Genomic DNA, 16,938 nt, shown 5'->3' with positions numbered 1-16,938 from the left:
AAACAAAGAGAAATGCAGATAAGTTTTAAATTTGTATTAGAAAATTAGAAATGCACCTGAATTCTACCAATTAAATAAGATCTTGGGGTGTTTAGATGCTTCTGATTGCATTCGGGTTCTGGAAGATCCACTAAAATTTCATTTCATGTTTATTAAGTGCTTGATTTCTTTCATGAGACAGAAAAGAGAAATTTAAGGCTCTTTGTTAATTTGCCTATGATTGTTTTTTAAGCTGCGTAGACTTTACTGTTGACTTTGTTTAAAATATAGATGATCTCATTTTATTGCCTGAAAAAAAAAATTAATAAAATCATGTTCCTATCAAATTAAAAATAACCTTGAAGTCATAGAGACTTATTTAAGGTCATAATTTTAAATGCCTGAAATGTCAGAATTAAGGAGGCTTTTCCACATGCTTATATTTATTTCAGTCAAGTGTTTATAGAGCATAGTTCTTTATGAAGCCTAGACTTATTTTCACAAAAGGAGGAGAACTGCCTGGTGGTGACCTCTCCCAAATGAGCAATTCAGGGTTATCAAATCAGACAGCAAGGGACTGGAGGAACCAAGGATCACACAGGGTACAGCCATTACCTATTAGTATAACTCCACATTAATTTTAAATTGAGTTTTTAAAACCTAATTGAGCAGCGTTTTCAAGCTCTGTTCAGTGTGAGCAGGACATAAATTGAAACAGTATGTACCAGGAACCCTCTAATAAGCAGAGAGCACTGCTGCCTTTCTTTCCTCTCCTTTAAAATCAGTAGTAATGCCCTGACATTAAAAAGAAGAATTTAATTAAGAGATCGTGGCAGTGCATCTGAACTCTGACTGGCTAATGGCTTACTGGTGTAAGGGATACGCGCTGAAATGAATACAGGGTATTTTCTTTAACATTCATTTTAAGTGAGAACTCTCTTCTGTTTGAACTTTTCATCATTTTAATGATGGAAAAATATTTCAATGCATAAGCTGTACATGAAGATAGACTTTGAAGTTGTAATTGTGCAGTTGGATTCTCAAGAAACAAATCCTGATACAGAGAAACTTCAGCAACTACTCCAAGCCTTGTAAGATAAAGTTGTAGAAAACCAGTGATGTAAATAGAAAAGGAAATCCTAGGTTTTGTTGTTGCAGTAGAACTGTAAAGCTTGTTAAATTTAATTTTGATTAATTGCTCTGAAAGTGCATTAATGTTTCATTTTAAGCAGGAGCCCAATTCACTTTGTTTCTCTAACGTGAAGCGTGCAGACCAGCTTAAGTAAGCAAGTTCTGAGCTTCGGAGGGTAAATTATTTTACACAGCAAGCTTGGATGTGCTTCTCTGCTGCAGACTGATTGCTTGGCATTCAGATTTAAAGCACTGGACTCATTGAAGGAAGTCCTCCATTTTAGAAAACTCTCTGATACTTATTTTTCCTTTCATAGCAGAGCAAACATGACTGCATTACATGGGTTACTTGTCAAGTCTGCTATCATATAATTTTTAAAAATACGCCTTCTGTTTATTATATGCTGCTTGGTCATTTTAACAATTATATGGCAAGTTTGTGTTTACTGGGGGAGCTCGACTTCCCTTTGCTGGCTGGCTGTGGTGTGGCAATGAGAGCACGTCCTGCAGGAGGGCACAGACAAGCACGAGAGGAAGAAAGTACCATGAGGTTTGTTTATTTTGGTTACTTCAAGACACTAGATCCAAGTTTTATATTAATTTATCATTCCAGAGAGTTCAAGCCTTTGGTTGGAACTGGAGGAGGGGGAAAGTAGCTTGAAAATCCTGCTTTCAGATTTAGCTTTTGCTATCAGGAGAAGCCAGCTAACCGGAGGGGGAGGTACACTTCCCACAAAAGAATTTTACTGTAGCTTAAGCAGCACTGAAATAAAGCCTTTAACATCACCCCTCATTTGTGTGATATTGGAATTTAATAATTTCATTATGGAGACAAACTTTTTAGCAGGGCCTGTTGCGACAGGACAAGGGGTAATGGTTTTAAACTAAAAGAGGGTAGATTCAGACTAGCTATAAGGAAGAAATTTTTTACGATGAGGGTGGTGAAACACTGGACCAGGTTGCCCAGAGAGGTGGTAGATGCCCCATCCCTGGAAACATTCAAGGTCAGGTTGGAGGGGGCTCTGAGCAACCTGATCCAGTTGAAGATGTCCCTGCCCACGGCAGGGTGGTTGGACTAGATGACCTTTAAAGGTCCCTTCCAACCCAGACTATTCTATGATTCTATTGATCCCTGAAGTCCAATAAGGCCTTTCATTCGTAGGAGTCTTTGCAGGCATCAGCAAACTTCCTTAATTCTTCTTAATAGGAGGCAGATATTCGCAGAGCTGAGGAGGGAGCCATGCTTGCCGCAGGGCGACTTGGCTGCGCTGCAGTGGATCCAGGTTTCCAAGTGCCCAACCTCCGTTGCTTTTGCCCTGTGAACCACCCTGTCAGATAGCATCCACGTGAAGAACAGGCTTTTGGTGGTTACGGGGTTGTGACTGTTTTAGGGAGAAGCAGCGAGAGTACCTTTTGGAAGTGTCTCGTGCGCCATCTTCTTTTGGAGATCTGGTTTCACCCTTTGCATCTCACTGTCCTTTCTGGCCTGGCCCTGCAGGCTGAGCTTGCCCCTGGGTAGCGGCTCCCTGACGTTTCTGGTGTAACGGCAAGGAGGGTGGCTGGGGCAGGGGAAACTGGGTGGTGTCTTCATGAAATGAGGAAGAGTCACACCAATAAACCTGCTGTTGAGAAAGGTGATGGCGTGGTCTTCGTAGTGGAATACCAGTGACTGAAATCTGCCAGGTAGGTATAAATAAACGTTTTCACCCAAGGCTAGCAGTGAAGCATGGGATGGGTGCTTTAACTGCTGCAAGAAGGATAGCAGAAGCTAAAATTCATCTGTTTAAACATATTAATAGTTAAAATGAATATTTGTTTTGGTGAGTTTGAAGCAGTGCTGAATCCCTGGCTACCATAAAACTGTTTAGAGAGTGACTAACCCATGCTAAGATCATGAAGGGTAGATGTAAAACGAAGTGTTTGAGTATTATGAAGTACTCCTGCCTGTGACAGGAGGCCAGCTAATATACACATGCAGCATTAACTCATTTCCTTTTTCTCCCCTTTCTATTTTTGCCACAAGCTTTCAGGTTATTAAATCTTGTGGCTCAGCAGTGCTGCTTCTTGTGTTAGGCAGAAAGCTCGGAGTTTAAAACCTCAATGAAGTTTCTCATTCCAGGGGTTGATTAGAGCTAAGAATGTCCATGTAGGTCATGTTTTGCTATGTATCGAGCAGAGCAGGTGATGCAGTTACCAGGAAATGATGATGTCTTTCTCGTGACTGAGCAACGCTGAGTGCTCAGAAACTTTATCCTGGTCGGGGAATAACATGCAGTTGATCCATGGGAGAAAGTAGGAACATTGTTCACTTGGTGCATGTTTCTGTTTTGGTGGTGTTTTTTTTTTTAATGCTAACTTTTGGTGGAGAGTCTGTTCTTCGATTAAAATCAAAATTGAGCATTTAATATGAATGGGAATAAGGAAGAAGGGTCACAATAGTGCTCAAACTGTTTATACCTTACTGACCTCTCACCCTGCCCCACAGCTCCAGACAGATTAAATTTTTCAGTGATTTGTGGAAGCTATGATTTTTTCAGAACTCTTTAAGCTCCTTCCTTTAAATGACATACATCATTCCTCTTTTAGCAGCTTCCTTTCCTCCCCTTTTTATTTCAACTAGCTTTAGGTAGATAGGTGGTGCTTAGTATGACAAAGGTACAATTCTAGAAGGTATTGAATTTGGGCAGATAAAAGGGAGCATTATAAAGGAAACATTGGCTGGTTGCTGAAAAAGAGCTGTTGAAAACCTATGAAATCCCTCAATGCCAGGTTTGTTTAAATATTTCTTACAATACACCTAGTGTATCTGTTATAATTTTATTTAAAGTTGAATGAATTTTCTTAGGAGTGCAACTGCTACTGCTGGGCTCTCCTGTGGTTCCAGCTATGAAGCAACGGCAGTTGAGTATGTCATGGTCGTGTTTTGTGGCACTGTGAAAGCCTGATGGTGCTTTTCACCCCCAAACTTGATTCTGAAATGCTTTTGAGTACTGCTTGTCTCTTGATGGGACCTCAGCACTGAGCTCTTCTACCATGGAAATGCAGCATAAGGCGAATGCGTTTGGTGTTTTTATGTACTCTTTGTATGATGATCATAATAAATGTCTTTTGTATTCTTGTGAGATAACTCTGCCTTGGTTTCTCTTATTTTCAGAGAAGAAATGGGGAAGATATTCCAGTTGCTCAGACTAAAAATATTAATCACAGAAGATTTGCTGCTACCTTTAAGTTGCAAGAGGTGACAAAAACCGACCAGGATTTATACCGCTGTGTGACTCAGTCAGAGAGAGGTTCAGGAGTGTCAAATTTTGCTCAACTTATTGTTCGAGGTAAAGTTTTAATTGCTTTCATTTTATCCATTTAAATGCTCTTAATACCAGTGCTTTCTACTTACACCTTTTATTTAGCCTACAGATGCCTTGATCTGAAATGATCATACAAAGATAGCCCTATGAGGCTTCTGAAATTGTCATAAAATGAGACTGGTTTGCAAAACTTCTTACAATTGCTTTCCATAGAATACATCTGTATAAAAACCCTGATCTTGCAATTTGTGTAACATGCCTGTATGCTTTTGTTTGGTTGCTATTTGTTGAGCTTAAGGTGAAAACTGCTTAAATTTTCATAAATATTTTTACAGGTATGAGAGAATCCACTGTGGTTAGTTAACATTCCTTTTTAAAACCTGTTGCCTTGAGCAGACTAGTAGTACAGCAAATAATAATACATTGTTCTGTTACGTGGAAGACAGGTAGTTATAAAATAGTTGTAAACTTTCACCTACCCAAGGACTAAGAGCATTACGGAGATGTTCTATGATGATTTCCAACCTCTGAAGTAGGAGGAAAAAAATGAAAAACTTGCCTTTTTCTATTTGAAATACTTTTTTGTTGCAATTCATTCAGAAGTCTGCTGGGGTGCAATCATAGCTTGTGTGTGGTGATGTCAGGTTAGTGATTTATTTATGCATTTTGTGTTCTGGAAGCATGTCATCTGACTGGCGAAGGATATGGTTGAATATAGTTCAGTTTTCACTTTCAAAAGTCACTTGCTGTTTGGCCTGGGATAAGCTATGAAGTCTTTCCTTGCCTAATTGTGTCACCTGCAAAACTGCCCATTTCACTCTTAGTTGTGATGAGGCTTAATGTTTTTGAAGTGGGAAAAAGAAGTGGTGTAGAGAATTTGTCTGTGATGCTGGTGCGGGGGCTGTTTTGGCCAGGTAAGTGCAGGGGTCGGGCGCATGACGGGCTCTCGCTTGACTCGTTGGTCCAGCAATCGGCTGTTTGGTCAGTTGGCATCTGGGATTCAGCCACTGCGTCTGGACCTGGGACAGGGAAAGCAAGTTTGTCCTCAGCTTGTAGAAATAAAAGTAGCATAGGAGATGCTCGAAGATGTTTGGAATCTGGCATTTACTGGCAGAGGTCTTTTCCCCGGGAGACCAGTTGATTGAGTTCAACGAGGTTTTATGCCTTCTATATAACATCAATAAAAATGGGCTTTGCTGACCATATGAGAACTTAGACAATATGTTGACAGCTTTTTTATTCTGTAGATGTACCTTTTGTCTAGCAAAGTGCAAGATGGTCTTCATCTTAATACAATGAAATTAGTCCTGTTACAGCGTGAAAAGAGACTTTCTGTTGTGTTGTTAGAAAAGCAAGGCAAATGGGTGTATTTATCCAATAAACTATTTTTTCTATTTTTTCTATTATAGTAGAGCAATAAAGTGGTGTTTAACCCACTCTTTCTCTCAAAAAAATGAGATTACAATATCAAAGTTCATAGTAGTCTCTTTTTCAATGCAACATATTGTTCTGCTGAGAAGCTTGGGTCATTTGACAGAGAATACCATCTTTATGGCTTGAAACATGAACTTGATATCTAGCTATATATACAACAGCTATATAGGTTTCATATTTTAAGGTTAATTTTACTTTTTGTGTGCTTTTTGCATTGGAAGCCCAAGAATTTTAAGGTTGGGGTTTTTTTATATATAATTTAAAAAAAAGAAAAGAAAAAGAAAAGAAAAAGATTAATCTTCTAAAAACATTTTCATCTATTTGACATAATGGTAGAGAAGAAAGATTTATGTTTTATAGTAGGATTTATTGCTTGCTGTTATATTTGAAAAGCAATATACAGTAATATATTTTCTTGTTTGTCTGGATAACCACTAAATAAATCTTGTTAGCCAAAAAAGCATACCCTTAGGGATCAGCTACCCTGGTGTTAAAACTGTACTGAAAATTAACCATAATGACAGGTCCTATATCTCCGTGGCACTTTAAAGCTGACATCTTGCTACATGGATACAAAAGATGATAATTTTAAAGGAAATTTTTGGGCCACTGATACGAATTGCCTTTAATAAGAGCTGGCATAGTATTGCCCATTGTCAAAGATGACCCAGGGGGAAGAGTTTATTAGTGCGTTTCCTTCTAAACTGGAAGTGACAGGGCATGCTTGGGGCCTTTTTGTTGCTGTTTGTAACAAATGAAAATTTCGCTGCAGAATTCTCATGCTGAAGAGTATTGATCTGTGTGTTCTCACAGCCAGAGGAGGGGAAAAAAACGATGAAACACAATTTACTTTGTCATGGCTTTAGTCTTGCTTCCAGATCATTTTGAGTAATGATAAGGTCTTCGGTTTGTAAGGCCAAACTTTATTGACAACACTGGTTATTAGAGAGGAGGAAGAAGAGTTGTTGCCCAGTAACTCGAAACCTGGATGTTTAGGTACATGGCCGAGATCCTCACGTGTTCAACATGTGTATAGACATGTGGTACCATAATAGAGGTGTAGAGGCATCTGATACTTTTCTGATGGGCAGTCCCTAAGTGAGTCCTGGTAATGAAAATTTCCAGTTATATAATGTACATCATGCTGAAACATCATTATTTCATTTTGAGCTTTAACAGAAGAATTACTTTCAGTGGAGTTCTAAGCTATATTGCAAATGTAGTTACCTGGGAGGGATGGTATACATTTAAAGACCCTGAAAGGGATAATTCAATTACTCTGATTAATTTTTTGAAGAAAAATGAGACTAGGATAGGATTTGTAATTCAATTATGACATTTTACCAAAAGTAGTTCCAGTCAATGATTTAATGTCTCACCTTTGCTTAAAGCTGGTCTTCAACTCCCAGCTCAGTGGCTGTATTGTATTGATTTTTTTACACAGTTTCTATGGCATTGCTGTCATTCTTGGATATGTGTAGAAGGAGCTCTCCCTTTTCCCTTCCTTTTACAGGAAGCTGTCATTACTGTTAGTTGACTTATCCTCCTGAATAGGTCCATCTGATTAATTGTCTATTTATATTTTCCCTTGGTGGCCGGTAAATTGGCAATTTCTGGGAAGGTAATTTCTTGATGTCTTCAGGGTTGTCTGCACTGGAACTTGAGGGAGATGCTGGGAGGAACAATAGCTGTGATATGTAAGCGTGAACAAGAAGACACTGACAGTTTCTTTCTTTTTACTTGTTTCTTACTTGCTTTTGAGAATACCCGTATGGTGCTCTCAAAGTCTTTCTGCTCCTTTTAATACCTAACATGGAATTGTAGAAATTAAGCGCCCAAAGACATCACCCGTGCCCTGGCTCATGCATATACTTGCTATATACAATTGTGTAGACTTTTCAAATTACAGTACCAAATAGCATTGCTCTCTTCAGTCAGTTAAGATCTTTGCCCTTTAACCAGTTCTTGTACTATGTCATTGTTCAGAGCTCTTAAAAACTACTGGAATATTTGTCTGAAGTTGGCAATATTTATCAGAAAAGCGACCTTGTGCATCAAGAAACAAGCTAGTTTTCATCACAGCAATTGTGATCAACTTCTTGGTTGACTTGGCATGTTAAAAGTGGCTATCAGGAGGAGATGAAACTAATGTTGCATTCTTACGTGGTTTGTTAGCAAAGCTTTGTAGAATAATCCCAATTGTCCCCATTTGGAATATCTTACACTCAGGCAGTCCTGCAGGGACCGTGGATGAAACCACTGGTTTCTTTGGCTGCAGTGGATCTGGAAGATCCACTTGAGTGCTAAGTCTTTCTTTCTTTTTTTTTTTTTTTTTTTAAATTTATTTTCGTGAAACAGCAGTTTGTTGCTCTGATTGTCAAAAAAAATCCCAAGGAAACCACTCTCTCAAACGGTATGGTAGGGAATTACATTTCATGTAAAGTTTTTGTATGCTTTCCCAAGTTTGTTTTCCTTTAAAGTAGCTACACATTGTTAACAGACTAATTGTACAAAACTTAATATTATGCTATTAAATACTGCAAAATCAGCAGGAAATATGGTGTGTAGTGGATCTTACATAGATTAGTTGGAAGAAAATGTAGGTTAGTATTAAAGACAGAGAAGAAAAATAAGGAAAACGACTCTGTATGAATCAACCGTAATGTTTGTTAATAACCTGTGAATAGCTCTACCACATGTCTGGTTCTACTGACAAGTTTCTAAGTTTTATTGGAGTCATAAATTATAACAAATTTTGATGTTTTCACTAGATGAATGTAGTTTTTCTTTTTAAAATTTCTTCATCCAACCCAAACAGCTCTTCTGTGGTAAGGTCAAACAAGGAGAGGTCTGCACCTGGATTTGTAGTTCCAATATGGTACTGGTAAATCCAAGTTAGCAACAGAAAACAAAAGAAAGGCAATTTTCTTCCACATGTTTTCCGCTACTGTCTTCGGACCCAGAAATCACTAATTCTGGTAAACTGACCTGTTTGTATGGGTTTACTAATATGAAAGAAGTTATTTTGTTTCTTGTATTTGCTTTGACTTGGCAAGTGGTCTCTCCTCAAAGTCATTTGTTCAAGTTATGGTGAGGTTTGTAATGATATTCTTCTTTATTTCCTGTACTGGATTTAGTTTGCCATCAGAAGCAGTTTCTGTTATGGAAGTAAGTCTGGCACTGATATTTCTCTGTTTCTTGTCTGAAATCCGTGTAAGGATTTTATACAGGAAAACCAACAATCTGACTGGTCCCTGGTGATGCCAGAACACTGTGAAGATGGAGTTTCCCCCTGGCAAATACTCTTGTAGGAGCATTATTTTTTTTTTTCTTAAAAGAAAACTGAAGTCTTTCCTTTTGATAAAGTTGTGTTTTGAAATTCACTTTACAAATTTCACTAGTACTTGTTTTGTCTGGAAAAAAGTGAAATCTCTGGACTTGCTACCAGTGTGCGTCCTCAATTTTTCGGCCTGGTTTATTTGTTCAGTATAGTAGTGGACTTAAAAATATGCACTGGGTGGCAGATAGAAGAAAATGCTTCAGGTAGTTTGAATATATACTCTCTGCTTGAAAACAGGCTAAATCTGTATGTACCAATTTTGCAAAATGACCCATATCGCTGTCCTCCAGTATTAAGTTCTCCGTCTGATGAATAGTAGATTTTTTTTTCCCCTCTCCCTCCTCCCCGTCCGCCGGTCATATCGCCCACCATCAGTTCCATAAATGCTAGACAAATCAGGCTATTAGTGATACTTTGCAATGTGTTCCGAAATTCAATCTCCAGGAGACAGTGGTGATATGTGATAGGGCTTTGGATTGTGTCTTTGCAGAGTCTTGAGCAAGGTCTTTGGGTGTGGGTTTCTCTGAATTCACTGAATTTCAGAGCAGAGGGGAAACTGGGGAGAGAGGTTCCACAGTCCAAGTTGCTGAATTTTGTTGGCTTTACATCATTATCTTGGCTAAGTGCCCCTTAGTAATACTCTTGTAGGAGTATGCAAACATGTTAGTTGTGAGTTGGAAGAGCCATGTGGCTGCTATGCCTGGTTCATGAGGTGCATTCCTGGAGTACAGATATTATTACTGTTACTCTTTTGGACCCTCAGCCCACCTTCAGAACTACTTTATAGCCCAAGTTTTCCCATTAGCCGAAGCATAATTCTCTCATGGTTGTATCCTTGTAGGAAAAGCAGATGACAATGTTTTAATGACTTTACAGCAGTCAGAAAAATAATGCATGATTCGGTGACGTTTTTCTAAAGCTCGGTAATAAAACACAAGATATATTTTGCGTGTATATTTAGTGTAAGCATCTTTCAAAGAGTCCAGGATCCAATTAACTTGATCTTTTTGTGACATCCTCTGGTTTTAATTTCTCTACTATTAAGATCTCATCCTCTTTAAGCAGGTTCAACACAGAAATTTTTCTGTTTTCAATCCTCTGTTTCTTGCAGCAAGTAAAGAAAGGCTGTCACCTTGAAGTCAAATCCTGCCTCCTTACATAAGAAGAATGACAGAATATAGAAAAATACCTCAGTAGCTCTATATGTTCATAATTAATAAATTGAGGGGTTCCGAGCTCTTTGCACATCTACCATACCAGGAGTAGCAGCCTCGCTTTCTCATCAGGCAACTCTTCTGTGCAAGTAACTCTGCTTATCTCCTTTGCTAAGGCAACATTTGTCTCTGGTTTACGTAATTAATAGGCAAATTGCACATTTTCTTTAGAAAGCACAGGAAAATTGCTTTTCCTGGAGAAGCAGAAGAAATAGTTTTGACTGCATTTTTAAAAGAAGCCTTTAAAAGGGACTTGAATTTGCAGGAGGTAGCAGAAATGCAGAGTGTCTGGAACAGGCTCAATTCCATCATTCTATGTTGAGCAATCTTGGCTGCGCAGGGCTATATTTGAAATCACAGAATCAGAGAATGGTTGAGGTTGGAGTGGACCCCTGGAGGTCATCTGGCCCAGCCTCCTTTCTCAGACAGAACCATGTAGAGCTGGTTGCCCAGGACCATGTTCAGATGGCTTCTGAATAGCTCCAAGCATGGAGACTCCACAACCTCCCCTGGCAACCTGTGCCAGTGCTTGGCCACCCTCACAGTAAAAAAGTGTTTCCTGATATTCAGACGGACCCTGCTGTGTTTCAGTTCGTCTTCATTGCCTCTTGACCTGTCACTGGGCACCACTGAGAAGAGCCTGGCTCTGTCTGCGCCCTCCCTTCAGGTATTTATACGTATTGATGAGAATCCCCTTCAGGCTTCTCTTCTCCAGGCTGACCAGTCCCAGTTCTCTCAGCCTTTCTTCTTAGGCCCATCATCATCTTTGTGGCCCTTCATTGGACTCTCTCCAATATGTCCTTGTCTCTCTTGTACCGAGGAGCCCAGCAGTAGATCCAGCACTCCAGGTGTGGCCTCACCAGTGCTGACTAGAGCAGCCTAGGATACCATTAGCCATTTTTTTTTTGGCCCCCAGGGTCCATTGCTGACTCATATTCAACATGGTGTCCAGCAGGACCCCCAGGTCCTTTTCTGCCAAGCTGCTTTCCAGTTGGGTGGCTCCCAGCATATGGTGGTGCCTGGGCTTGTTCCTCCCCAGGTGCAGGACTTTGCACTTCTCCTTGTTGAACTTCATGAGGTTCCTGTCAGCCCATTTCTCCAGCCTGTTGAAGTCTCTCTGGATGGCAGCGTGACCCTCTGGCATTATCAGTCACTCCTCCCAGTTTGGTGTTGTCTGCAAATTTGCTGAGGGTACACTTTGCATCATCCAAATCATTAATGGACACATTAAACATGAAACGCCACAATGCTTTGTAGCAGTTTGCGTACTTTTTTTCAAGGGAGGAGCAAGGTGTTTTTATTTCAAGTCTTTTCATGTATGCATGATTTTTAAAGTTTGTGTGGTAAAAGTAGAACCTTGTATTCTTGACAAAGATTAGTCTGCTCTTTGGTATGATGGACACTGCCTATCTGATTGCCTCATCCCAGCGTTGTCTTAGTTTGGGTGAAGAATGTTTCTATCTACTTGTAATCCTCTTGAAGTCTTTTTAATGTGAACTGTTGCTTTGTTGTAGTTCTGTGATTTGTTCTTCAGGAAGATCTGAAACATGTAAGATAAAGCACATGTTTTGCTTTCATCTCAAAAGACATGAGTTTTGTACTGCTTGATATAGTCTAGATTAATACTCTCATTAGGCAAAAGCTAGCCTCTTCTGTGCTGATATGCATCCTCCTGCTGAATCCCTGAACTTTAAGGTGACTGATCTGGATCAGAGCAAAAGCCAAAGTCCTGTAGCCCCACATCCTGCCCGAGGCTGGGTTCAGTAGCTGGTATTTGGGGCAGTGTATCAGAGAAGAGCAGATGTAGAGGTGTCCATTGCTGGCATAGGATTTTTGCCTTCCCAGAGTTCTGTGGTTCAGGCATCTTTTAAGTAAGAGGCGGTGGCCTCTCAGCTTGGACATCAGTGTCATGACTTCATTTCTCATTCATGGAGAAGATGTGCGAGTGTAGAGCAGAAGGGCAAAGTACAGAGGCAGAGAGAGAATACTGCTTGTCTTGTTTCTTCTTGAAAGTATGCTGTTTGCTCTACACTTGAAGCCACAGAGCCTGTCAAAAGAGTTTATCAGATACTAACAAAACACAAAATTAATGGCTACATCAGAGAAGAAAAGTGACCATGCAAGGTGATTGAGCTGATATGAGGTGGTTTTTTTTAATCTTTATTTTTGTTAGATGATTTCCTAAACAATCAAACTCAATCCTGTTGTCACCTGCAGGTAAGAATGAATAACACATAACCTCTTGTGCCAACGCATAGATTTATAACCTCCGTACAGTTTTGCATAACTACTAAATATCTTTATATAAGAATCATAGTTAACTTAAAAAATCACCTATTTAAAAATAACCATGCAGGAAACGAAACAGATTCACAATTAATTTTGTGCAAGGGACGCTGTCTATTTATGGTTTTCATTGCCTAGTGTATACTTTTTCCCGACATCGGTGGCGGATGCTGATGCTGTGTGGCACTTCGGTTCATGAGTCCAAGCAGCCAGCAGTTCCTGCTGTGTTTCCTGCAAGGCTTCATCCAACCTGTATGGAGAGCACATGGGATAGCAAACCCAGTGGAAATCCTCTTATCTTCTATCTCCTCCACTCACTTCTTAGTGGAAAACATGATGGGAACTCTCTTCCCACAGGCTCTGAGTGGAAACCAGCAGGACAAAGGAAAAAAAAGAGGAGGAAGGCCAGGGATGCTGGTAATTAGCCAGATTGATGTTTACCAACCATGGCTATTTTTGTTTCTTTTTGAGCATTGCTTTTGTATATTGGAAGCTCGTACATTTCTAGGCATATGATCACTTTCAGAAGTACAGATAGTTTTTCTTGTATCTTTCCTAATTATTAAGTGCGACACTATTTTATGTCCAGGAATGAACATGTAGCGGGCCTGACTGGTTTTCTGAACGTCATCTTCGACCATGTACATAAACTTTCAGACAGGAATGTGCTTTGAAAGCAAATCTCCGGATTGTCCCCACTTCCTGGCCCTCTGTTCCCATCAGAACAAGGGAACTACCTTTCTTTCAGAAGGAAATAAACCAAAAGGTAGGCACATAATGCTTTCCAACTGCCAGTAGGCATTGAGCAATGACTAAAGCTCATCCCGGGCAAAACTACCTGAAATGCACAGAGGGGTCACTGGGTCCTCAGCTCTGACAGCTTCACTCTGCAGGTCTGCTCCTGTTGTCCCACACCACTTGCTAGCAAGGGGTTAGGGAAATCCCATGAGTCGATAAAGCGTTGTTGTTGTTGGTTTGTTTTTTTTTTTTTTCTCCCCCAAGATTAACCCAGAAAGAGAACTTTTGAAGTTAGGTTTGTAATCCTGATCCCTCTTGCCATGTGGAGGAGAAATGCCCGTGCTGGTCCAAGAGGGAGCAGTGCAGAGGCGGGGAGGGCTGAGCCTGGGCAGGGCTTTAAGGGATCGCTGTGTTTAGAGCTCGGGTATGGTGTCGGTGAAAGGGCAGCTGTTGGCAGGGAGGGAGGCTTTGCTCCTCTCTTGTGCCCCTAGCCACGCACAATCCCTCTCCTCCTTCTCTTGGCTCTAGCTGTGTCGCTTCCATGGGCTGGTTCAACAAACAAAATGGGCACTGAGCTGCTCCCTCTCAGCTGGGCTGGGACACCTCTGCCTTACTGGGGAGTGCGATCAGCTTGCCAGAGCTGGCCCGAGGGCCAGGAGCCTGGAGCAGGGAGGAGGGCAGGAAAAGGGCCCTCCCCTGCTTGCCAGGCAACGGACTGCTACTCGTTCTTGTCGGGTCTTGTGGAGACCTTGCCGTGATTTGGCAGTAAAATAAATACAGCTGTAGGGTCAATCAAAATCATTGGAAGCCTATAATGGGAAGTAGTGACCTGGGATAAACTTGGCCAGGCAGCTCACGGCTGCAGAGGAGTTAGCTCTGTGCCAGCAGGCTTAGTGCCGGCTTGAGGTAATGTTCCTCTGGGGTCTTCTGCCTCTGTGGCAGACCAGATATTATCAGCCCCCTTACAGGCAGCGTAAGCTGGGTATCACCTGCTCTGCCTAATCCAGCAAAGCCAAGATATGATGCAGCTTCACTCAGCCCGGTTCAAAATTGTTTTGCCGGTGATACCACAGATGTGGCATTAATGATGGATTGCGTGAGCGTGGTCTCACCGTTTAGGTGTTGTTTTACACTGCTGTCATTTTCTCATGTGCCTCCTTACTGGAAAAGTACATAGGTGAATTCAAACAACAGATAAAGCATTTGGGAAATTAAAATGTAGTCACTCTGAATAGCGGGATCCCTGTTTGCCTTTAGACTTGATGGGAAGCAGTGCAAAGGAAAGAAAGAGGTGAGGAAAAAGCTCTCAGCAGGTGTCACTTCAGGGAGGAAGTAAGGGAGTTTCTTTTTTTCTTATAATCTGTGTTTTATCCAAGTACAATGACATGAAGATCATTTGCAGTAACGTGATTTTTCTCATCTTAATTAGAGATGTCTCCAGGCTGCCCCACCACATCAGTGCTGTATTTCACTTGGATAATTTCCCTTCCAGTATCTGGTCTGTCTCTACGTTTATTTAAATCAAATGTTTCATTTGAATACTGCAGATCAGGATGGTCTGACTCAGTTTAAACGCCATTGACATTAGTGGGGAGGTTAAGAAAATATTTACTTAAGGGTAGACAAAGTTCCCTTACCTGCCATCATTTTCCAGTTTGGGGGAGGGGAAAACCCCTCTAGGTTTGACATCTCTGTGTATTGTGCAGGGTTGTTAAAAAGCGTGCCGATGAGTAGATGCATGGTAATGATGAGAAGGAGTGCATTTGGAATTCAACATAGATGGCAGAAAATGCAGGATGTCAGAGAAGCCATATATTAAAGGAAATTTGAATTGGAAACTGAATCCCAACCTGCCACTGGGGGCATTTTGATCATTTTGATTTATTAAACTTTTATAGCAGCATTCAGATGAAGCTGAATTAAAACACTTAGTCTTGGGTGGTTTATGGTACACAAGTCGTCATGCTAGTGAAGTCTTGCCATGATCAATGTAGAGTTAATCTAAGTTCCTTTTTGAATGCAGGTGCACCTGTGTGCTTTAGTATGTATTTAAAAATCTAATAGTGTTCTAATACTGAATCACTTAACAAAAATACAAAGTGAAGCCACCCCTGATATTAATTTTCAGCTGCATTTGAGTGAATCTTGCTATTAAATTGTAGATGAACTGTAGGAGCACATTTTATATATATTATATATATATTTTTATATATATTATATATATATATATTATATATATATAAATATATATATATATATTATATATATATTTATATATACATTTTATATACCAATTTTATATATTGATAAATATACATGTGTTATAAAATAGCTAGCTATGGAAATATAGCAATATTTCCTTGGAAATGGGTCATATTCCTAAAGGCGTAAGACACTTGCATTGTAGTACTGTCCTGACCACCTCCCGGCTTCAGCAGCCGTACATAGCCTTACTGAGCACAGTCTCTGCAATAAAAAGAAATCAATTACTATTAGAGTGGCACCGCAGGTTAAAGGCATTACAGGTTCACACTCAGTTTTGCAGCAGGGAGATGATACTTAGCTGCACATGGGGAATGATGCAAAAGATGGATGAGACAGAGTTCAAGGAGCAGTAATGTGAGGGTCCAGGACTATCATTCCAAGCTGTCTCGGAGACATGATGGATGGTTCGGTGGCAAGAAGCAATAATATCAGATGATGAGAGATTCATCTCCAGATCTTAAGCCCACTGCATGCTGTCTACCTGTTGGTGTTCTAGTGGCATAATGATTCCTGATGTGTTATGAAGAGCTAAATTACTGTACTTAAGCAACTAAACTGGTATGTTGAATTTAGTAACCCAGATTTTTTGGCAGCTGCTAGAAAAGCAAGTAGCATATCAAACACTCCTGCACATTGTAAATTTAATTACCTCATATTTATGCATAGTACTTGTTGACAGGATCTTGTAAGCTATGCTAATATGGTAGGTAATTTGTTACTTCCAGAAATCACCTTCCATGTGCCTTCTGATCATTATCATGAAACATGATAAATGATCTAGCCCATGAGGTGTAAATGAAAATGAAATGGATAATTGGATTCTATGTCTAAATTGTGGCTGGAATAGTTGTTGCAATTATAATGGAATTTATCTCATAAAAATATGCTTTGCAATGTACTAGTGACCTTTAATCATCTTGGTTGGGGAGTTATTTGAGGGTAATTTTAAGAGATTACAAAAAGTTTACTCAGAATAGTTTGGATAGAAGTTTTTTTTTTTTCTTTCCTAAAGAGTTTTAAATATTTGTCTGTTTAATAATTCATATTGCAGGATTGTCCTGCAGTGTTAACTGCTGGAAGATAGTATATTTGCAGAATTATATAGAAAATGGTGAGAAACATATCTGCCTCTCCTGAAGAAGAGGGAAGCCTAGCTACATGCAGAAAGGAAGATTTCCCTGCTGAGATGCAGTGTTGAATTTGGATGTGCTGGTTTGCTAGAGAGCTTGTCATTGAGACTGATACG

The 16,938-nt window shown here is 40.0% G+C and overlaps 1 protein-coding gene across 1 annotated transcript in view; it reads left to right on the top strand.

The window, feature by feature from the left end:
• The window catches only part of PTPRK (protein tyrosine phosphatase receptor type K), a 424,966-nt gene that overhangs the window by 207,411 nt on the left and 200,617 nt on the right, over nucleotides 1-16,938 (top strand). Inside the window, exon 6 of the mRNA XM_075145810.1 lies at nucleotides 4,265-4,439. Coding sequence (XP_075001911.1) covers nucleotides 4,265-4,439 — 175 coding nt within the window. The remainder of the gene's footprint in view (nucleotides 1-4,264; nucleotides 4,440-16,938) is intronic.

The sequence above is a fragment of the Calonectris borealis genome, chromosome 3, assembly GCF_964195595.1.
Source record: "Calonectris borealis chromosome 3, bCalBor7.hap1.2, whole genome shotgun sequence".
Lineage (NCBI taxonomy): Eukaryota > Metazoa > Chordata > Aves > Procellariiformes > Procellariidae > Calonectris > Calonectris borealis.
The sequence above is the reverse complement of the archived record's forward strand: the minus strand, read 5'-3'. Positions and strand labels throughout refer to the sequence as shown.